This window comes from Oncorhynchus mykiss, chromosome 1 (genome assembly GCF_013265735.2).
Source record: "Oncorhynchus mykiss isolate Arlee chromosome 1, USDA_OmykA_1.1, whole genome shotgun sequence".
In the NCBI taxonomy this organism is placed as follows: domain Eukaryota; kingdom Metazoa; phylum Chordata; class Actinopteri; order Salmoniformes; family Salmonidae; genus Oncorhynchus; species Oncorhynchus mykiss.
The window spans coordinates 40716256-40739885 of record NC_048565.1 but is presented as its reverse complement, the minus strand read 5'-3'; the positions used below and the strand labels follow the sequence as shown (position 1 = coordinate 40739885).

Genomic DNA, 23630 nt, shown 5'->3' with positions numbered 1-23630 from the left:
AGCAGTCTTACGGATTTGGGGTAGAAGCTATTAAGGAGCCTTTTGGTCCTAGACTTGGCACTCTGGTACCGCTTGCCGTGCTGTAGCAGAGAAAACATTTCGACTTGGGTGACTGGGCTTTCCTCTGACACCGCCTATTATATACAGCTGAAGTCGGAAGTTTACATACACTTAGGTTGGAGTCATTAAAACTCATTTTTCAACCATTCCACAAATTTCTTGTTAACAAACTATAGTTTTGGCAAGTCGGTTAGGACATCTACTTTGCATGACACAAGTAATTTTTCCAACAATTGTTTACAGACAGATTATTTCACTTATGATTCACTGTATCACAATTCCGTTGTGTCAGAAGTTTACATACACTAAGTTGACTGTGCCTTTAAACAGCTTGGAAAATACCAGAAAAGGATATGGCTTTAGGAGCTTCTGGTTGGCTAATTTACATAATTTGAGTCAATTAGAGGTGTACCTGTGGATGTATTTCAAGGCCTACCTTGAATCTCAGTGCCTCGTGGGAAAATCAAAAGAAATCAACCAAGACCCCAGAATTTATTTTGTAGACCTCCACAAATCTTGTTCATCCTTGGGAACAATTTCCAAACGCCTGAAGGTACCGCGTTCATCGGTACACACAATAGTACGCAAGTGTAAACACCATGGGAAGACACAGCTGTCATACTGGTCAGGAGGGAGATTCGTTCTGTCTCCTAGAGATGAATGTACTTTGGTGCGAAAAGTGCAAATCTATCCCAGAACAACAGCAAAGGACCTTGTGAAGATGCTGAAGGAAACAGTTACAAAAGTATCTATATCCACAGTAAAACGAGTCCTATATCGACATAACCTGAAAGACCTCTCAGCAAGGAAGAAGCCACTGCTCCAAGACCGCCATAAAAAAAGCCAGACTACGGTTTGCGACTGCACATGGGGACGAAGATAGTTATTTTTGGATAAATGTCCTCTGGTCTGATGAAACAAAAATAGAACTGTTTGGCCATAATAACCATCGTTATGTTTGGTGGGAAAAGGGGGAGGCTTGCAAGCCAAAGAACACCATCCCAACCGTGAAGCACGGGGGTGGCAGCATCATGTTGTGGGGTGCTTTGCTGCAGGAGGGACTGGTGCACTTCACAAAATAGATGGCATCATAAGGAAAGAAAATATGTGGATATATTGAAGCATCATCTCAAGACATCAGTCAGGAAGTTAAAGCTTGGTCACAAAGGGGTCTTCCAAATGGACAATGACCCCAAGCATACTTCCAAAGTTGTGGCAAATGGCTTGAGGACAACAAAGTCAAGGTATTGGAGTGGCCATCACAAAGCCCAGACCTCAATCCTATAGAAGATTTGTTGGCAGAACTGAAAAAGTGTGTGCGAGCAAGGAGGCCTACAAACCTAACTGAGTTACACCAGCTCTGTCAGGAGGAATGGGCCAAAATTCACCCATCTTATTGTGGGAAGCTTGTGGAAGGCTACCTAAAACGTTTGACCCAAATTAAACAATTTAAAGGCAATGCTACCAAACACTCAATTAGTATGTGTAAACTTCTTACCCACTGGGAATGTGATGAAAGAAATAAAGGCTGAAATAAATCACTCGACTATTATTCTGACATTTCACATTCTTAGAATCGCAACTTTATTTTATCTGACCGAAGACGAGGAATTTTTACTAGGATTAAATGTCAGGGATTGTGAAAAACAGTTTAAATGTATTTGGCTAAGGTGTATGTAAACTGTAGGTCCTGGATTGAGGAAGCTTGGCCCCGGTGATGTGCTGGGCCGTACGCACTACCCTCTGTAGCGCCTTATTGTCAGATGCCGAGCAGTTGCCTTACCAGGCGGTGATGCAACTGGTCAGGATGCTCTCGATGGTGCAGCTGTAGAACTTTTTGAGGATCTGGGGACACATGCCAAATCTTTTCAGTCTCCTGAGGGGGAAAAGGTGTCGTCGTGCCCTTTTCACGACTGTCTTGGGGTGTTTGGAATAGAGGTCGACCAATACCGATTTAATCAAACGATTTTCGTAAAAAAATATATATATATTTTTATATTTGTAATAATGACAATTACAACAATACTGAATGAACAGTTATTCTAACTTAATATAATACATCAACATTTTTTATTTTGCCTCAAGTAAATAATGAAACATGTTCAATTTGGTTTAAATAATGCAAAAACAAAATGTTGGAGAAGAAAGTAAAAGTGCAATATGTGCTATGTAAGAAAGCTAACGTTTCAGTTCCTTGCTCAGAACATGAGAACATATTAAAGCTGGTGGTTCCTTTTAACATGAGTCTTCAATATTCCCAGGTAAAAAGTTTTAGGTTGTAGTTATTATAGGAATTATAGGACTATTTCCCTCTATACCATTTGTATTTCATTGACCTTTTGACTATTGGATCTTATAGACACTTTAGTATTGCCAGTGTAACAGTATAGCTTCCGTCCCTCTCCTCGCTCCTCTCTGGGCTCGAACCAGAAACACAACGACAACAACCACCATCGAAGCAGCGTTACCCATGCAGAGCAAGGGAAACAACCACTGCAAGGCTCATAGCGAGTAACGTTTGAAACGCTATTAACGCGCGCTAACTAGCTAGCCATTTCACTTCGGTTACACCAGCCTCATCTCGGGAGTTGATAGGCTTGAAGTCATAAACAGCGCAATGCTTGACGCACAACGAAGAGCTGCTGGAAAAATGCAGGAAAGTGCTGTTTGAATGAATGTTTACGCGCCTGCTTCTGCCTATCACCGCTCAGTCAGATACTTAGATGCTTGTATGCTCAGTCAGATTATATGCAACGCAGGACACACTAGATAATATCTAGTAATATCATCAACCATGTCTAGTTAACTAGTGATTATGATTGATGGTTTTTTATAAGATACGTTTAATGCTAGCTAGCAACTTACCTTGGTTTACTGCATTCGCGTAACAGTCAGTCTCCTTGTGGAGTGCAATGAGAGAGAGGCAGGTCGTTATTGCGTTGGACACGTTAACTGTAAGGTTGCAAGATTGGTCCCCCGAGCTGACAAGGTAAAAATCTGTTGTTCTGCCCCTGAACAAGGCAGTTAAACCCACCGTTCCTAGGCAGTCATTGAAAATAAGAATGTGTTCTTAACTGACGTGCCTAGTTAAATAAAGGTATTTAAAAAAATATTAATAAAAACAAACAAAAAATCGGTGCCCAAAAATACCGATTTCCGATTGTTATGAAAACTTTAAATCGGCCCTAATTAATCAGCCATTCCGATTAATCGGTCGACCTCTAGTTTGGAAAATGATAGCTCGTTGGTGATGTGGACACCAAGGAACTAGAAACTATCGACCCTCTCCACTACAGCCCCGTTGATGTTAATGAGGCCTGTTTGTCCCAGCTTTTCCTGTAGTCCACAATCAGCTCCTTTGTCTTGTTCACATTGAGGGAGAGGTTGTTGTCCTAGCACCACACTGCACGTTCTCTGACGGAGGAGTGGCTTCAGAACAAGTCCTTGAGTGGTCCAGACAGATGATTCCATATATGTTATTTCATAGTTTTGATGTCTTCACTATTATTCTACAATGTAGAAAATAGTAAAAAATAAAGAAAAAACCTTGAATGAGTAGGTGTTTCCACATTTTTGACTGGTACTGTATATGTATGTGATGGGTTTAAATTATAAAGATGGATTTAAAATGCTCACTGTCAATCGTGAATAATAATTTTGTTGGCGAAAACGTCCATGCATCGTCTGCATACCAACCATTTGATCTCAGTTTCATGTGGATATCTATTTAGATCCTCTTGAGTTGTACTTTGTTTTGAAGTAGACTACAGTGCTTTGAGTTATGTTCAGTGGACAGTTTTTAAAAATATTTTTTATTAGGTACATCTAGTACCCGGTCGTACTCCCCTTTGCCACAAGAAGGGGCATGGAAACGGGTATCAAGGGACCTAATGTGTGCCAGAAAAACATTCCCCACACCCTTACATCACCTCCACCAGCTTGTACCGTTGACACCAGGTAGGATGTGGCCATGGACTCATGCGGCTTATGCCAAATCCTGACTCTGCCATCAGCATGATGCAACATGATCCGGGTTTTGTTGGACCAGGCAATGTTTTTCTATTCTTCAGTTGTCCATTTGGTGATTGTGTGCCCACTGGAGCTGCTTCTTCTTGTTTTTAGCTGATAGGAGTGGAACCCGGTGTGGCCGTCTGCTGCAATAGCCCATCCGTGACGAGGACCGATGTGCCTTTGCACACCACTGTTTAATCCTTAGAGTCTAACCTGAGGTTGAGGGTTCTACTAATCTAACGTGGAATTGTTATAAGATGGTCATACTAAGGATTGTTTTGATTTAGATTTTTTTTAATCCCTTTTAAGGCAGCGTTTCCCAAACCTCAGTCCTCTTGAACCGAAGGGGTGCATGTTTTGGTCTTTGCCTTAACACTACACAGCTGATTCAAATGATCAGATCTGGATGATTAGTTGATTCTTTGAATCTGCTGTGTTTTGCTTGGGCAAGAAACAGAAAGTGCACCCTTGGAGTCCTGAGAACCAAGTTTGGGAAACCCTGCCTTAAGGTATAATTGGTATTATTTGATGGAACATTGAATTTGGCCTAGAGGGGTATAATAGCTTCTAGGCCAAAGTGTTACAGACGTTAGTGAGAAGACAGTTTTTCAGGCCACGGGACTGCCGCTGACTGGATTTTTTTGTTGTTTTTTTCCCCCTTGTCGAACCATTCTCGGTAAACTCTAGGCACGGTCGTGCGTGAAAAGCACAGGAGGCCAGCTGTTTCCGAGATACTGGAACAGGTGCGCCTGGCACTGAATATCATACCACACTCAAAGTCACTTAAGTCATTTTTTTTTGCCCATTCTAAAGTAAAATCAAACAGGAACTGGATGCCTGTCTGCCTGCTTTATATAGCAAGCCACGGCCATGTGACTCACTTTGTATTAGTGAACCATTTTCGTGAACGGGGGGGTGTACCTAATAAACTGTCCACTGAGTGTATACAGTGAGCACATTTTGGAGCAGAGGGTGTTAACTGTAGCATAGCCTACTTGTGTTTAGTTTCAACCAAAGCACATACTTTGCCTAGTGGTACTCTGAGTTTTGGCCACGTGGCAGAAAAATGCGACCATTCGCACAATCATCCTGAAATCTCATCAGAAATTAGGTGGTGTTTTTTGCCTTCCTAGCAATTTCCCCTCCACTGTTAGCTAGTGATAGCTACTGTTGATGATGCATAAGCTAGGCCTATTTGCAACATCTCCATCTCCTGGCCGCATTTACCTGCCAGATTCAGTAGCATGAACATCTGAACATAATTCATGTTTTTTTAATTTTAGGTAATTTTAGAGTCAAATATAATAGTTTCAGTATAGTTCGTTTTTCAAACTTGTTTTTCCATTTTCATTTTTTTCCATTTTAGTATACTGTAATACCCTTGATGTCTTGTCTTGCATGTCTCGCAAATTTACCAAAGTAGCCTAAAGTTTGCCTCTTCTCTGGTTTTATTTAAATTACACAACTTCCCCAGGCCTTTTACAGCCTGATTGTTTAGTTAGGCTATAACACAGCAAAGAATAGGTTTAGCGATAACTACACTGTGATTTACATTTTATGGGGGGGACAGTTAAAAAAAATGTTTAATGTTTTTTTTAAACAAGACTGCTGTTTAAATCGGGCTGAGCTTAAATCTATGAATGTGTTCCAATCTGGAGTCAAATGAGGATATGGATATCACAAAGGAGGAGCGATACAAAAGTTACTGAGTGTGCTAGAAGTAACGTGCGGAAAATGAAAACACCCAAGACTAAGCTATTTGTAAATATTTTTCAATTGTAAGGCAAGGGCATGGAACTGCATTAGATAGTTTCATTGGAGGGCACAATAGTGCCTCTTCCCCCTCAGGAGGCTGAAAAGATTTGTCATGGGCCCTCAGATCCTCAAAGTTCTAAAGCCGCACCATTGAGAGCATCTTGACTGGCTGCATCACCGCTTGGTATGGCAACTGCAAGGCACCCAACAGCAAGGTGGTACAGAGAGTGGTGAGCACGGGCGGTACATAACTGGGGCCGTGTTCCCTGCAATCCAGGACCTCTATACCAGGCTTTGTCAGAGGAAGGCCCCAAAAATGGTGAGACTCCAGCCACCCTACTGCATGGCAAGCGGTATCAGTGCACCAAGTCTGTAACCAACAGGACCCTGAACAGCTTCTACGACGCATGCCATGACTGCTAAACAAGACTACTAAATAGCTAATCGAATGGCTACCTGGACTACCTGCATTGACCCTTCTTTGCACTAACTCTCCTGCACTGACTCTATGCGCACACACACTGGAGTCTATCCATACATAATTACACTGACACTCCAACACACACACATAACATGCACACACATGCATACTGACGCCACACACACACACACACACACACACACCTTCACACATACGCTGCTGTTACTGTCTAATCTATCCTGTTGCCTAGTCACTTTATCCCTACCTATACTGTATATAAATAGCTAGTTAATTTACCTCGTAAACACGCACATCGACTTGGTACTGGTACTCCCTGTATATAGCCATTTTATTTTAAACTCTGAATTGTTGAAAAAGGACCCTAAGCTTTTCACTGGTTGTCTACACCTGTTTACGATTCATGTGAGAAATGTGATTTGAGACATGATGAGAAGCTTGAGTCAACACAGTATGAGGATGCCTCACACTGGGCTTCCTTTCACATACTGGGCTTCCTTTTCACAACTTATCTTCAAGTTGCCAGATGGTTCTGTTTTTGTTAAAGGCTGGCATAAGATTAGCCTGGTCCCAGATCTCTTTGTGCTGTCATGCCAACTACAGTGCCTCCAGAAAGCATTCATACTCGACTTATTCCACATTTTGTTGCGTTACAGCCTGAATTCAAAACGGGTAAAATATACTGTATAATATTTTGGTCACCCATCAACACATAATTCCCCATAATATCAAAGTGAAAACATGTTTAAAAAAATGTTAGCACATGTATTGAAAATGAAAATACAGAAATATGTAATTTACATAGGTATTCACACACCTTAGTCAATACATGTTACAATCACCTTTGACAGCAATTTACAGCTTATGAGACTCTCTGGGTAAGTCTTTCTTTAAGAGCTTTGCACACCTGGATTGTGATATTTGCATTATTCTTAAATATATATATATATATATATATATATATATATATATATATATAATCTCTGTCAAGTTGGTTGTTGATCATTGCTAGACAGCCATTTTCAAGTCTTGCCATAAATGCTCAAGCTGATTTGAAGTAAAAACCCACTAGGCCACTCAGGTCCGTCTTGCCATAGATGCTCAAGCTGATTTGAAGTAAAAACCCACTAGGCCACTCAGGTCCATTCAATGTCGTCTTGGTAGGCAACTCCAGTCTGTATTTGGCCTTGTGTTTTAGGTTATTGTCTTGCTGAAAGGTGCATTAATCTCGGTCTGTTGGAAAGCAGACTGAACCAGGTTTTCAGGTTTTAGCTCCATTCTGTTTATTTTTAACTATATAAAAAATGCCTATTCCTTGCCAAAGACAAGCATACCCATAACATGATGCAGCCACGACCATTCTCGAAAATATGAAGTGGTACTGTGACGTAGTGTTGGATTTGCCCCAAATGTTATTTGCAATTTTACTTAAGTGCCTTATTGCAAGCAGGGTGCATGTTTTGGAATATTAACTTTTTTTTTTACAGGCTTCTTTCTTTTCACATTTCGATTAGTATTGTGGAGTAACTACAATGTTGATCCATACTCTGTTTTCTCCTATAATAGCCATTAAACTCTGTAACTGTTTTAAAGTCACCATTGGTATCATGGTGAAATCCCTGAGAGGTTTCCTTTCTCTCCAGCAACTGAGTTAGGAAGGACACCTGTAACTTTGTAGTGACTGGATGCCTTGTATCACTGTCCAAAGTGTGATTAATTACTTCACCATGCTCAAAGGGATATTCAATCTCTGCTTTAAAAAATATATGTTTTGACCCATCTACCAACGTGTCCTTTGCAAGGCATTGGAAAACCTCCCCTGTAATTTGTGGTTGAAATTCACTGCTCGACTGAGGGATCTGTATGTGTGGGGTACAGAGATTAGGTAGTCATTCAAAAATCATGTTTAAACTATTACTGCCATTAGTCAATGCAACTTATTATGTGACTTGTTAAGCACATTTCTACTCCTGAACTTATTTAGGCTTGCCAGAACAAAGAGGTTAGATACTTATTGACTCGAGACATTTCAGCATTTAATTTGTAAACATTTCTGAAAACAATTCCAAATTGACATGATGGGGTATTGTGTGGAGACCAGTGAAACAATCTCAATTTAATCTATTATCAATTTAGTCTGTAAAACAACAAAATGTGGAAAAGGTCAAGGCGTGTGTATACTTTCTAAATGCACTGTATATGGTCAATTGGGCATTACAATGACCACCGAAGGAGTTGGCAAGAGAGTACAAACAGATCTGTGACGAGGCTAGCATAAGATGTCACGTTTTAGAATAACACAGTCTTTCACAGGATGTAGCCAGGTCCTATTTTAAAACCATTTATTTAACCTTTTATTTTACTAGGCAAGTCAGTTAAGAACATTATTTTTTACAATAACTGCCTACCCCGGACAAACCCTACCCTAACTCGGACAACACTGGGCCAATTGTGCGCCGCCCTATAAAAGCTAGAAGTGAACAACAGCGGCACATTCTCTGCCAACAGAATCATGTTTAGTTGATCTTGTGGTTTCAAAACCTGTGGGAATTTAGTATACACGGACACATAGTTGTGTTAAGTGTGGATGGAGAGTGTGTAGTTATACAGTCAAATAATTTTTCTGAAGATGTTTTTTTTGTAAATTGTCAGAAAACAATTGCTGTGGCAGGCTGGTGGGCTGGTTACATAGCAAATTTAGACATTGACTACAAAAGCCAGGCATGCGGTGCGGAAACAAGGCGGTTAGATGTTAACCCATCAACATCTAGGCCTTATCAGTCACACACAGAAGCCATGCGCTTTTCCTGTGGCCGCACCAGCCTGTGCCCCACCATAGCATTTACACAATCGACAGTTTCCTTTTCAACTAGACCAGGGCCTGTATTCGCTAAGCATCTTAGAGTATTAGTGCTGATCTATGATCAGTTGTTGTATTTTAGATCTGAATTAATATGATTACATAGATCGGGGTCAACCTGATACTCGATCAGCACACATGCTCTAGCGCTTTTTGTATACTGGCCCAGTTATCATTGTAGATCACAGTAACTATCTGTTATAGTTAGTTACACAATAATGAAACCTGGCAATGCTCTGAATTCAACATGACATCAATAAAGAGCATCACATGCGATGCGTGCCGATTTCTTCCTGACATGCTACAGGTAACTGACAAAATTAAGGAAAGCCCAACATAGTGTCCTAATCTAATTAAGGTGTTGGGCCGCCAGAACAGCTTCAATGTGCCTTGGCATAGATTCTACAAGTTCCTGGAACTCTATTGGAGGGATGCGACACTATTTATCCACGAGAAATTCCATCATTTGGTGTTTTGGCGCCACTCCTGAATCTCCCATAAGTGTTCAATTGGGTTGAGATCTGGTGGCTGAAATAGCCCTGGCATATCGTGAAACAGCAAGTCGAGCAGTCTTCGTCACTGCTCCCGTCAAATGTGCCCCAAAAATTACCCCTATTTCAATGCCACGAAGAACTCTTCTAGCCATGGTAGCCAAAATAATGAGCAACTGGGCCTGCCCTGCACTTTTATACATGCCCCTAAGCATGATCGGATGTTAATTGCTAAATTACCTCAGGGACCACACCTGTGTGGAGGCGCCAGCTTTCAATATACTTTATCCATCTCATTTACTCAACTGTTATCTTTATTTTGCCAGTTCCCTGTATGTTGGTAGTGGGTAAATCCATTTGAAATCAATCAGTTCTTGACAGCATGTCTTTTGATTTAAACAAATTCCATACATGTTTGCCCATGGAAGAAGTGGCCAGAAAGGGACCTTTTGGACCTAATTATTACACAACATTCAGGAAATAATGGTGCTCAAAGTATACCCATTTTGCATATCTGGTACCCCATTGAAATTAAACTAACTTCTAATTACTACCACAAAGATGACTGCCAGTCCACCCACCGCGTTGAATGTCAACTTAAATGGTCATGTCTATTCTGTTATCTATATTTCTATGATTTCAATAGGCTTCCTATGGAGGGTTGACATTATTTAGAACAGATATTCCCATTCAAGTCAACATTCTCTGATGTCTGGACCTCCGACCATCTTTGTGGTACCATTTGAAAGTTGACATTTCTATTTTATTCCAATGTTAGTATATTTATCAGCCAAAACATGACACACCAATAATAAAAAATGTCTCAACCCGAGGGCGGGCACAACACAAAAACCTCAGACGTAAAATAGGGTCTAAGCCTTGCAGGTTTTCCCAAACTCTCCTGGCCCCCCCCCCCCCCTGGGTGCATGTTTTTAGTTTTTTGCCCTAGCACTACGCAGCTGCTTTTCAAATAGTCAAAGCTTGATGATGAGTTGGTTATTTGAATCAGCTAATGATAGGGCAAAAACCTGGTCAAAGCTACAACATGCGAATATGAAAAGAATTTAAACATTTTTAGGTAATTGACATAAAAGGTTAAATGAAATTTCTGTAAAAAAAAAAACTAAAATGGTGTGTGTGATGTAGGATGTTTTTGTGTTCTTCCCAGGCTTGTTGATGACAGGTGTGTGGTGCAGCCGGACGCAGGAGACCTGGCCATTCCGCCCAAAAAGTTCAGAGGTGAGTGGGAGGAATCAATGACTAGCTGGCCAACCGCAGAGGACTGCATTGTAACTCATATAGTTGTTGTATTTGAATTAATTAACTCACCGCTTTTCTGCCAAGTTAGCAGTGATGGGCAGTTTAGTAGTGGAGCGTGCCAAAGTTACTGCAGTCCACACACACACACACTCCCAAGGCCTAGCAGGCCACTATAGCCCCATGTTGTTTTAACAGTGTGGTTTATAGGATGAGGTTTAAGTGTTTAACTGACTTTACAGAATCCCATTGAGTAAACAGCCACAAACCACACACATGCTATATACCCCCACCCAGTCACACACTCAAGTCAGTTAGTGACACACTGCCATGCAAATGACACTGAAAAAATATATAAGTGCAACATGTAAAGTGTTGGTCCCATGTTTTATGAGCTGAAATAAAAGATCCCAGAAATGTTCCATACGCACAAAGCTTATTTCTCAGAAATGTTTACATCCCTGTTAGTGAGCATTTATCTTTTGCCAAGATAATCCATCCATCTGACAGGTGTGGCATATCAAGAAGCTGATTAAACAGCATGATAATTTCACAGGTGCACCTTGTGATGGGGACAATAAAAGGCCACTCTAAAATGTATAGGATCTTCTGAGAACAGCCACCCGGACAGCTGATGAAACTGGGTTTGCACAACCGAAGAAGTTCTGCACAAACTGTCAGAAACCGTCACAGGGAAGCTCATCTGCGTGCTCGCCATCCTCACCAGGGTCTTGACCTGACTGCAGTTCGGTGTCGTTAACTGACTTTGACTTTGATGGCCACTGGCACGCTGGAGAAGTGTTCTCTTCACAGATGAACCCCAGTTTCAGCTGTACCGGGCAGAGAGGTTGTGTGGGAGAGAGGTTTGGTGATGTCAACGTTGTGAATAGTGTGTCCCACGGTGGCGGTGTGGTTATGGTATGGGCTGGCATAAGCTATGGACAAAAAACGCAATTTAATTTTATCAATGGCAGTTTGAATTAACTGAGATTGCTGTGAAGAGATCCTGAGGGACATTATCATGCCATTCATCCACATCCGCAGCCATCACATCATGTTTCAGTATGATAATGCACGGCCACATGTCGCAAGGATCTGTACACAATTCCTGGAACCTGAAAATGCCCAAGTTCGTCCATGGCCTGAATACTCACCAGACATGTCACCCATTGAGCTTGTTTGGGATGCTGTGTATAGGCTTGTACGACAGCATGTTCCAGTTCCCGCCAATTTCCAGCAACTTTGTACAGCCAATGAAAAGGAGTGGGACAACATTCCACAGGCCACAATAAACGGCCTGATCATCTCGATGCAAACGAGATGTTGCACGTTGAATGAGGCAAATGGTGCCCACACCAGAAACGGACTGTTTTTCTCATCCACTCCCCTACCTTTACATTTAAAAAATCTATATCCCCAGTCATGTGAAATCTATAGATTATTTTTTTTTTTACCTTTTATTTAACTAAATTCTTTGTTTTCAATGATGGCCTAGGAACAGCCTTGTTCAGGCACAGAACGACAGATCTTTACCTTGTCAGCTCAGGGATTTGATCTTGCAACCTTTCGGTTACTAGTCCAATGCTCTAACCACTAGGCTACCTGCCGCCCCAACATATAATTCATAAACGCTTAAAATGCAATATGAATATATATATTTTTTTACCTCATTAAGCCATGATGAGGGCCTAATAAATGTATTTCCTTATGAACTGGAACTCATTCAAATCTTTGAAATTGTTTTGTGTTGCGTTTATATTTATATTCAGTGTACATTATATGTAGTATGTTTGTCTGTGTGATGCATGTATATGTATTCCTCACTCACCTCCCTTTGTTTCTTTGTGTCTTTCTTCCTCTTTTTCTCCCAATTTCTTTCCCACTATTCATCTCTCTTTCTCTCTCTCTCTCTCTCTCTCTCTCTCTCTCTCCAGACTGCCTGTTCAAGGTATGTCCGATGAACAGGTATTCGGCTCAGAAGCAGTTCTGGAAGGCCAAACAGGGCAAACAAGGCAACAACTACACAGAAGCAGACCTATTCAAGAAGTTACAGGTATGACCTTTCTCCAAGTCCTAGTGTAATTCATTCACGGTCCTGGGCACGACACCCACAGGGTGTACAGGATTTAGATCCATCCCAGTACGAACACAACTGATTCACCCAATCAAGGGCTTGATCATTACTGTCGTTGATTCGTCTAATCAAGTATGTTAGTAGTGGGCTAGAACAATAGTCTGCACACCCTGTGGTTCCCCAGGACCTGGATGGACAAGCACTGCTTTAATGGAACCAGGACTATCTGGCTACAATGTAGTTAGCATCAAGCATGTTTTTCTTAATTTCCCAGCATGCAGCAGAACTGGAACAGAAGCAAAACGACACCGAGAATAAGAAGCTGCTTGGAGAGGTGGTCAAGTACAGTAACGTCATCCAGGTAACGGCCAACTACAGCCAACTCCCCTTTCTTATCAGAGACAATATCTCGGTTTGCTTTGTGCCCGTAACCTTGTGTATGTTTTCACTTTGTTACCAAGGCTGCCTTTCTGTCTGTAGTCTGGCTTCTAGTGCCTCACATTGCCAATGAGGTGCTTTAACAGACAACATTTTGTATGGCACATAGTAAATTGAACTTGTATCATTTTCAATTTTCAGTCAACTGCGGGTTTGTTCCATGTGGTTTCACGAGGTTCGTGGCCTCTAACTTGGCTTAAAACTGTTGTGTTAAAGCATTTCAAAGGAATTGGTTTGGTCAGGTCCAGTCTCTTGCCACATGATTTGGCTGTTAAAAGATGAGCCTTTTTCATTTAGTGCTCTGTGTGCATTTTTAAAGCTAAAGCCAATTTGAATGATCTATTCAGAAAACATAATATTTTATGTGATAAATAGGATTTGGGTAATGTTCTGATCCCTAATGCCAAGCAGAAACTGAATTGAAAGGATTTTGTGGTCAATTCCAAATAAAGTATTGACATTCTGAGCTCATAACAAATTGAAATGATAAATTAGCCCTTAATCTCACTTTAATAAGGATTACCAATTTCATACGGTAACTGTTTCCTAGCAATAAATGTGATTTGGTAAAGATTAGAGTTAGGTGTTGGGGTGGGATTCGAACCAGGGACCTTGTGCATCCTCGTGAATTGGCCCCATTTTCTTTTCACCTTCAGCTTCTGCATATTAAAAGTAACAAGTACCTGACGGTGAACAAGCGTCTGCCGGCGCTGCTGGAGAAGAACGCCATGCGTGTGTCTCTGGACCCATCCGGCAATGAGGGCTCTTGGTTCTACATCCAGCCCTTCTGGAAGCTCCGCAGCGAGGGTGATAATGTAGGTACCTTTTGTGCTGATCTTGGATCAAGTTCCCCTTGTCTATACAATCGTAATAATTTGTGATCTGAAAAGCAAAACTGATCTTAGATCTACACTCTTACTCTGAGAATATTTATGAAAAGGGGTCCTGACCTGACTAACTACAGGCCACTGCAATCCTGAACATGTGACCAAATGTGGAACAACTCCTAGCCCTACTTATCATAGATATGTTATGGCAAACCAAACCTCATGATGAAACTCAGTATTGTTGAGATGTTTAAGTTGTGAGAATCTTTAAAAAAAACAAAACATTTTTTTAGGGTCTGTCTTAATATATCGGGGAGGCAGGGTAGCCTAGTGGTTAGAGTGTTGGACTAGCAACCGGAAGGTTGCAAGTTCAAAACTCCCGAGCTGGCAAGTCTGTCGTTCTGCCCCTGAACAGGCAGTTAACCCACTGTTCCTAGGCCGTCATTGAAAATAAGAATTTGTTCTTAACTGACTTGCCTAGTGAAATAAAGGTAAAATAAAAAAAATATTGCAATTGTCCTGTTTTAATTAGATTGGTATTATGTCCATGTCAACGTAATGTCTTCATCCTGCTGAAATAACTCGACTGGTTGTCTCCTCTCCTTTTGCTTTAGCATCCTATGGTGGAAGGTATTCTTCTTGTTTGAAGTGCATGGTGGACGTTTAGGCCATGAGACTTGCTGTGAAAGCATGGTAGCACTAGCTTTGCATGAGCATTGTAAAAACTTAAGTACGTGTTTGCATTTCCACGACTCTTCTACAATTATTTTCCCCCTTAACTGTTATTGACTAACAAGATCTGGGCAATTTAGATTACAGCAACGCTATAGATACTTAGTCTGTTTATTATGATATGTAAGTGGTTTGAATGTAGATGCTTGAGACTATATGGTGCATACAGTACACTGCGTTCAGCGATTTCCCGCTGCCACACACATTACTATATGAATGAATGTCAATGCGCTGTGTACACCCCACAGGCTACACCTTCATTTTACCATGGGTTGTGCTCATCTGCTATTGTTGTGGGGAATACTTCTCTAGATAGATGGGTAACCCTTTGCATCGGACAGGGAGTGACTGGACCTTTGCTGTTTGATGTGTGTCAGGTCATCTCATTCCTCTGTCCTGTCATCTGCCTCATGTGTATTATGTTTTATTCTACTTTACTCTCTTCGTTATAATGTGTGTGCTAGTGTTTGACCTGTGTGCTTGGTCCCTAGGTGGTGGTGGGAGACAAGGTGGTCTTGATGCCTGTGAACGCAGGACAGCCTCTCCACGCCAGCAACATTGAGCTGCTAGACAACCCCGGCTGCAAGGAGGTACGATCCATTGAACTGTTTTATTTAGAGCTGAGTGACTATGTAAAACATTTACTGGATACTATGCATGGCAAAACGGTGCGGAAGAATGACAGCCATGTTATCTGTCTCAGCATGCAATCTCCAACAATTCCTGTACTGTCGTGTTTTTGAAGACTCCAAAAAAGCTGCTGGTCAGCATGTTTGCCTTTGAAGCACGTAGGATGAGCGAGTGGCATTGTTTCGAGTCCAGGAGGCAATTTGAATCTCGGCATGTTTTTGTTTAGGCGTGTCTTTGTTTTCTAACCTTATCCTAACCCTAACCGTAACTACTTGCTAGTATACCTAAACTTATGCTAACCTCAACCTTTACCCTAACCACTTGCGTCTAACCCTAACCACTTGCTAAATCAACTGTATCATAACATGCGTTTGGAAAGCTGCCTGGTTATAGGTATTATTAAGAACATTAAGTCTAGTGGTAGTGCCGCAGACTCTAGTTCACACACAGGCGCTGGTAACAGGGTTACGAATGCCACCTCTGCCCCTACTCTGTCTCTCCCTCTACCTTCCGACTATCACTGTCCATAAAAAAAATACTTTCTGGTTGCAGAACTGGCAAAGTTGCAGGTATGACATACCTGCTGACCAGCAGCTACACTACAGAACAACGTGTAGTATGTGGACACCTGCTTGTCAAACATCTCATTCCAAAATCATGGGCATTAATATGGAGTGGGTCCCCCCTTTGCTGCTATAACAGCCTCCACTCTTCTGAGAAGGCGTTCCACTAGTTGCTGGAACATTTCTGTAGTGGCTTGCTTCCATTCAACCACGATCATTAGTATGGTCAGGCACTGATGTTAGGCCTGGCTCTCAGCCGACGTTCCAATTCATCACAAAGGTATTCATTGGGGTTGAGGTCAGGGCTCTGTGCAGGCCAGTCAATATCTTAACAAACCATTTCTGTATGGACCTTGCTTTGTGCACTGGGGCATTGCCATGCTGAAACAGGAAAGGGCCTTCCTCCAAACTGTTGCCACAAAGTTGGAAGCACAGAATCATCTAGACTGTCATTGTGTGCTGAAGCGTTAAAATTTCTCCTCCCTGGAATTAAGGGGCCTAGCCCGACCCATGAAAACAGCCCCAGACCATTTTCTCCTCCACCAAACTTTACAGTTGGCGCTATGCATTTGGGCAGGTAGTGTTCTCCTGGCATCCGCCAAACCCAGATTCGTCCGTCAGACTGCCAGATGGTGAAGCGTGAGTAATCAATCCAGAACGCGTTTCCACTGAGTCCAATGATGGCGAGTCTTACAGCACTCCAGCCGACGCATGGCGTTGCTCATGGTGATCTTAAGCTTGTGTGCGGCTGCTCGGCCATGGAAACCCTTTTCATGAAACTCCCGACTAACAGTTGTGCTGACTTTGCTTCCAGAAGCAGTGTGGAACTCAGTATTGAGTGTTGCAACTGAGGACAGGAGATTTTTATGCTCTATGCGCTTCAGGACTCGGTGGTCCCGTTCTGTGAGCTTGGGTGGCCTACCACTTTTCGGCTGAGCCGTTGTTGCTCCAAGACGTTTCCACTTCACAATAACAGCACTTACAGTTGACCGAAGGGGCTTTAGCAGGGCATGCATTTGATGAACTGACTTGTTGGAAAGGTGGCATCCTATGACAGTGCCACGTTGAAAGTCACTGACCTCTTCGGTAAGGCTATTCCACTGCCAATGTTTGTCTATGGAGATTGCATGGCTGTGTGCTCTATTTTATACACCTGTAGACAGCGGGTGTGGCTGATATAGCGGAATCCACTAATTTGAAGGGATGCCCACATACTTTATGTATATACATTGGGGAAAACAAGTATTTGATACGCTGCCGATTTTGCAGGTTTTCCTACTTACAAAGCATGTAGAGGTCTGTAATTTTTATCATAGGTACACTTCAACTGTGAGAGACGGAATCTAAAACAAAAATCCAGAAAATCACATTGTATGATTTTTAAGTAATTAATTTGCATTTTATTGCATGACATAAGTATTTGATACATCAGAAAAGTAGAACTTAATATTTGGTACAGAAACCTTTGTTTGCAATTACAGAGATCATACGTTTCCTGTAGTTCTTGACCAGGTTTGCACACACTGCAGCAGGGATTTGGCCCACTCCTCCATACAGACCGTCTCCAGATCCTTCAGGTTTCAGGGCTGTTGCTGGGCAATACAGACTTTCAGCTCCCTCCAAAGATTTTCTATTGGGTTCAGGTCTGGAGACTGGCTAAGCCACTCCAGGACCTTGAGATGCTTCTTACGGAGCCACTCCTTAGTTGCCCTGGCTGTGTGTTTCGAGTCGTTGTCATGCTGGAAGACCCAGCCACAACCCATCTTCAATGCTCTTACTGAGGGAAGGAGGTTGTTGGCCAAGATCTCGTGATACATAGCCCCATCCATCCTCCCCTCAATACGGTGCAGTCGTCCTGTCCCCTTTGCAGAAAAGCATACCCAAAGAATGATGTTTCCACCTCCATGCTTCACTTTTGGGATGGTGTTTTTTGGGGTTGTACTCATCCTTCTTTTTCCTCCAAACACTGCGAGTGGAGTTTAGACCAAAAAGCTCAATTTTTGTCTCATCAGACCACATGACCTTCTCCCATTCCTCCTCTGGATCATCCAGATGGTCATTGCCAAACTTCAGACGGGCCTGGACATGCGCTGGCTTGAGAAGGGGGACCTTGCGTGCGCTGCAGGATTTTAATCCATGACGGCGTAGTATGTTACTAATGGTTTTCTTTGAGACTGTGGTCCCAGCTTTCTTCGGGTCATTGACCAGGTCCTGCCGTGTAGTTCTGGGCTGATCCCTCACCTTCCTCATGATCATTGATGCCCCACGAGGTGAGATCTTACATGGAGCCCCAGACCGAGGGTGATTGACCGTCATCTTGAACGTCTTCCGTTTTCTAATAATTGCGCCAACAGTTGTTGCCTTCTCACCAAGCTGCTTGCCTATTGTCCTGTAGCCCATCCCAGCCTTGTGCAGGTCTACAATTGTATCCCTGATGTCCTTACACAGCTGTCTGGTCTTGGCCATTGTGGAGAGTCTGTTTGATTGAGTGTGTGGACAGGTGTCTTTTATACAGGTAACGAGTTCAAACAGGTGCAGTTAATACAGGTAATAAGTGGAGAAGAGGAGGGCTTCTTAAAAAAAAACTAACAGGTCTGTGAGAGCCGGAATTCTTACTGGTTGGTAGGTGATCAAATACTTTGTCATGCAATAAAAAGACAATTAATTACTTAAAAATCATACAATATGATTTTCTGGATTTTAGATTCCGTCTCTCACAGTTGAAGTGTACCTATGCTAAAAATTACAGACCTCTACATGCTTTGTAAGTAGGAAACACTGCCGATTTTGCAGGTTATCAAATACTTGTTCTCCCCACTGTATATTGTGTCTGAGGCTCTGCAAAGATGTGTATAGTCATGACAGTATGTTGCTCCTCCCTGCTCCTCTCCTTGGTTGAACTGTAGGTGAACGCTGTGAACTGCAACACCAGCTGGAAGGTCACTCTGTTCATGAAGTTCAGTGACTACAGAGAGGACGTCCTCAAAGGAGTGAGTGTACTTTATCTTACCTAAATGCTTCCCATCTATGCTTACCTTTTTTATGCAGAGGGTTGTATACACAGTGTATTGATGAGGGCTCTGCTTGCACACCCACGTTTAGGCTACAACTGTTTGATTTACAAATAGCAGGAAACAGAGGACATACAGTGCCTTCGGAAAGTATACAGAGCCTTTGACTTGTTCCACATTTTGTTACATTTTAGAATAAGGCTGCAATGTATCAAATAAAATACTCAGCAATCTACACACAATACCCCATAATGACAAAGTGAAAACAGGTTTTTAGAATTTTTGCAAATGTATTAAAATATAAAAAAAATATACCTTATTTACATAAGTATTCAGACTCTTTGTGACTCGAAATTGAGCTCAGGTGCATCCTGTGTCCATTTGATCATCCTTGAGATGTTTCTACAACTTGATTGGGGTCCACCTGTGTTACATTCAATTGATTGGACATGATTTGGAAAGGCACACACCTGTCTATATAAGGTCCCACAGTTGACAGTGTATGTCAGAGCAAAAACCAAGCCATAAGGTTGAAGGAATTGTCCGTAGAGCTCCGAGACAGTATTGTGTCGATGCACAGATCTGGGGAAGGGTACCAAAAAATGTCTCCAGCATTGAAGGTCCATCATTGATTGAGTCCATCATTCTTATTAAATGGAAGAAGTTTGGAACCACCAAAACTCTTCCTAGAGCTGGCCGCCCGGCCAAACTGAGCAATTGGGGTAGAAGGGCCTTGGATAGGGATGTGACCAAGATCCCAACAATCACTCTGACAGAGCTCTAGAGTTCCTCTGTGGAGATGGGAGAACCTTCCAGAAGGACAACCATCTCTGCAACACTCTACCAATCAGGCCTTTATGGTAGAGTGGCCAGAGGGAATCCACTCCTCAGTAAAAGGCACAAGACAGCCCGCTTGGAGTTTGCCAAAAAGGCACCTAAAGGACTCTCATGCCATGAGAAACAAGATTCACTGGTCTGATAAAACCAAGATTGAACTCATTGGCCTGAATGCCAAGCGTCACGTCTGGAGGAAACCTGGCACCATCCCTACGGTGAAGCATGGTGGTGGCAGCATCATGCTGTGGTGATGTTTTTCACCGGCAGGGACTGGGAGACTAGTCAGGATAGAAGCAAAGATGAACGGGGCAAAGTACAGAGAGATCCTTAAAGAAAACCTCATCCAGAGCACTCAGGACCTTAGACTGTGGCCAATGTTCACCTTCCAACAGGACAACGACCCTAAGCACACAGCTAAGTGGCTTTGGGACAAGTCTCTGAATGCCCTTGAGTGGCCCAGCCATTGCCCGGACTTGAACTCGATCTAACATCCAGCCTGACCAGAGCTTGAGAGGATCTGCAGAGATTAATGAGAGAAACTCCCCAAATACAGGTGTGCCAAGCTTGTAGTGTCATACTCAAGAAGACTCGGCTGAAATCGCGCCAAATGTGATTTAACAAAGTACTGAGTAAAGGGTCTGAATACCTACAGTGGGGCAAAAAAGTATTTAGTCAGCCACCAAGTGTGCAAGTTCTCCCACTTAAAAATATGAGAGGCCTGTAATTTTCATCATAGGAACACTTCAACTATGACAGACAAAATGAGAAGAAAAAAAATCCAGAATATCACATTGTAGAATTTTTTTATGAATTTATTTGCAAATTATGGTGGATTATACTGTATGTAAATGTGATATATTTTTATGGGGGTGGGGGGGGAATAATTAGCAAAAATGTCTAAACATGTTTTTGCTTTGTCATTATGGGGTATTGAGCGTAGATTGACGAGGAAAACAATACATTTAATACATTTTAGAATAAGGCTGTAACGTAACAATGTGGAAAATTCAAGTGGTCTGAATACTTCCCGAAGTATGTGCTGTGGATGTATTGTGATGGAAGGTGGGGTGAGTTTTTGTGTTAGGAAAAGTGTGGAGTTTAGCGAGTGAAAAAGGATGATGGTTGCAAATCCCAGAGCCCAGGTGTGTTTGTGAGCAGGGGTTGTGAGAGCGTTTAATTTTGTGCAGATATGGGATATACATTTTAAAATAACTATATTTATTTATTGCCCTATCATGATGGAACGGTCTCCAACCCTATACCCTAGGCACCCACATGAGCGACTCATACACTAAGGAGTCCTTATATGTTTTATGGGCCTACTGTAAGTAGCCTGTATGCAGCCAAATCAGAAAGATGAATGCGGTCAGACCTACTAAAGCAGCATCTCCCCCCCCCCCCCCCCCAAGTTCCTGTCTTACAAAGCCAAAGCCCCCTGATGGGAGAGCATAATGTACAAGGAAATTCTCAAAGCTGCTAATGGGAACCTTGACGACCTTATACCTAGCCGGTGGGGATTCCGGTGGGGTGCCCCCACCCAGGTAGTGGCACTGCTGGCAACACTAGCTGCAGTAACCCATGGGGAGGGTGTCACACTCTGACAATCAGAGAGGGGGCATATTATTGTGGCCCTGGTGGCACAAAATAATCAAAGGTCTGACTGCACAGAGATGCTTGGGGAAGATGGTCACAGCGGGGGACCAGCATGTGTGTTTCAGGGGAAGGGGGTGTATCTGATCTCCTTCACCTAGTACTTGGCAATGGTTAATCAAATCTCCCTGTTTTAGCTCTGCATGTCTTCTCAAACAGCTAGAACTGTATATGCAGTATATGCAAATCAAGTATTTTCTTGAGTTGGTCTCAGAGATGGGGAGCTGATGATCTGAGTTTATGGTTGTTTGTGGGGAAAAGGGATAGTGTGTGTGTGTGTGTGTCCAACAACTGTTGCTAGGGAGTAAAGATGTTCGGGAAAATATAGGATGAATCACAGTAATTATTTGCTAAAATAATAATTGCTTGCCAAAAAATAGGTTTTTGTAATGGCAATCCTGATTAGAGGTAACAATCCTTTGCATGAACTGCCTACATTATTACTAATATTATTGGTTAATTATGGAAATTAAGAGAGCGGGATGTTTTAAATATACACTACCTTTCAAAAGTTTAGGGTTACCTAGAAATGTCCTAGTTTTTTAAAGAAAAGCACCTTTTTTTGTCCATTAAAATAACATAAAATTGATCAGAAATACAGTATAGACATTATTAATGTTGTAAATGACTATTGTGGCTGGAAATTGAAGATTTTTTAAAATGGAATATCTACATTTATCAGCAACCATCACTCCTGTGTTCCAATGGCACGTTGTGTTATCTTATCCAAGTTTATCATTTTAAGTCTAATTGATCATTAGAAAACCCTTTTGAAATTGTTAGCACAGGTGAAAACTGTTGTGCTGATTTAAAGAAGCAATAAAACTGACCGTCTTTAGACTAGTTGAGTATCTGGAGCATCAGCATTTGTGGGTTCCATTACATGCTCAAAATGGCCAGAAACAAAAACCTTTCTTCTGAAACTTGTCGGTCTGTTTTTGTTCTGAGAAATGAAGACTATTCCATGCGAGAAATTTCCAAGAAACTGAAGATCTCGTACAACGATGTGTACTACTCCCTTCACAGAACAGCACAAACTGGCCCTAACCAGAATAGAAGCAGGAGTCTGAGGCCCCGGTGCACAACTGAGCAAGAGGACAAGTACATTAGAGTGTCTAGTTTGAGAAACAGAAGCTTTACAAGTCCTCAACTGTCTGCTTCATTAAATAGTACCTGCAAAACACCAGTCTCAACGTCAACAGTGAAGAGGCTACTCCGGGATGCTGGACTTCTAGGCAGAGTTGCAAAGAAAAAGCCATATCAGACTGGCCAATAAAAAGAAAAGATGAAGATTGGCAAAGGAACACAGACACTGGACAGAGGAACTCTGCCTAGAAGGCCAGCATCCCGGAGTCGCCTCTTCACTGTTGACGTTGAGACTGGTGTTTTGTTTCTGGCCATTTTGAGCCTGTAATCAAAGCCACAAATGCTGATGCTCCAGATACTCAACTAGTCTACAGAAGGCCAGTTTTATTGCTTCTGTAATCAGAACAGTTTTCAGCTGTGCTAACATAATTGCAAAAGGGTTTTCTAATGATAAATTAGCCTTATAAAATTATAAACTTGGATAAGATAACACAATGTGCCATTGGAACACAGGAGTGATGGTTGCTGATAATGAGCCTCTGTACGCCTATGTAGACGTTCCATAAAAATCTGCCGTTTCCAGCTACAATAGTCTCATTTACAACATTAACAATGTCTACACTGTATTTTCGATCAATTTAATGTTATTTTAATGGACAACAACATTTGTTTTTGTTTAAAAAAGACAAGGACGTTTCTCGTTGACCAAAAACTTTTGAATGATAGTGTGTGTACAGTTTATGTATACTTCCAACTTCGACTTAGGTTGGAGTCATTAAAACTCGTTTTTCAACCACTCCACAAATTTCTTGTTAACCAACTATAGTCGGTTAGGATATCTACTTTGTGCATGACACAAGTCATTTTTCTAACAATTGTTTACATACAGTTTATTTCACTTACAATTCA

At 41.9% G+C, this 23630-nt stretch overlaps 1 protein-coding gene across 2 annotated transcripts in view; it reads left to right on the top strand.

Annotated features, from left to right (window-relative positions):
• LOC110522681 (inositol 1,4,5-trisphosphate receptor type 2) overlaps positions 1-23630 on the top strand; it is a 160699-nt gene that overhangs the window by 10905 nt on the left and 126164 nt on the right. For both annotated transcript variants that reach the window (XM_036977399.1, XM_036977393.1), the window contains exons 2-7: positions 10785-10855; positions 12808-12926; positions 13222-13308; positions 14042-14200; positions 15436-15534; positions 19044-19127. In XM_036977399.1, the coding sequence (XP_036833294.1) occupies positions 10785-10855; positions 12808-12926; positions 13222-13308; positions 14042-14200; positions 15436-15534; positions 19044-19127 (619 nt within the window). The remainder of the gene's footprint in view (positions 1-10784; positions 10856-12807; positions 12927-13221; positions 13309-14041; positions 14201-15435; positions 15535-19043; positions 19128-23630) is intronic.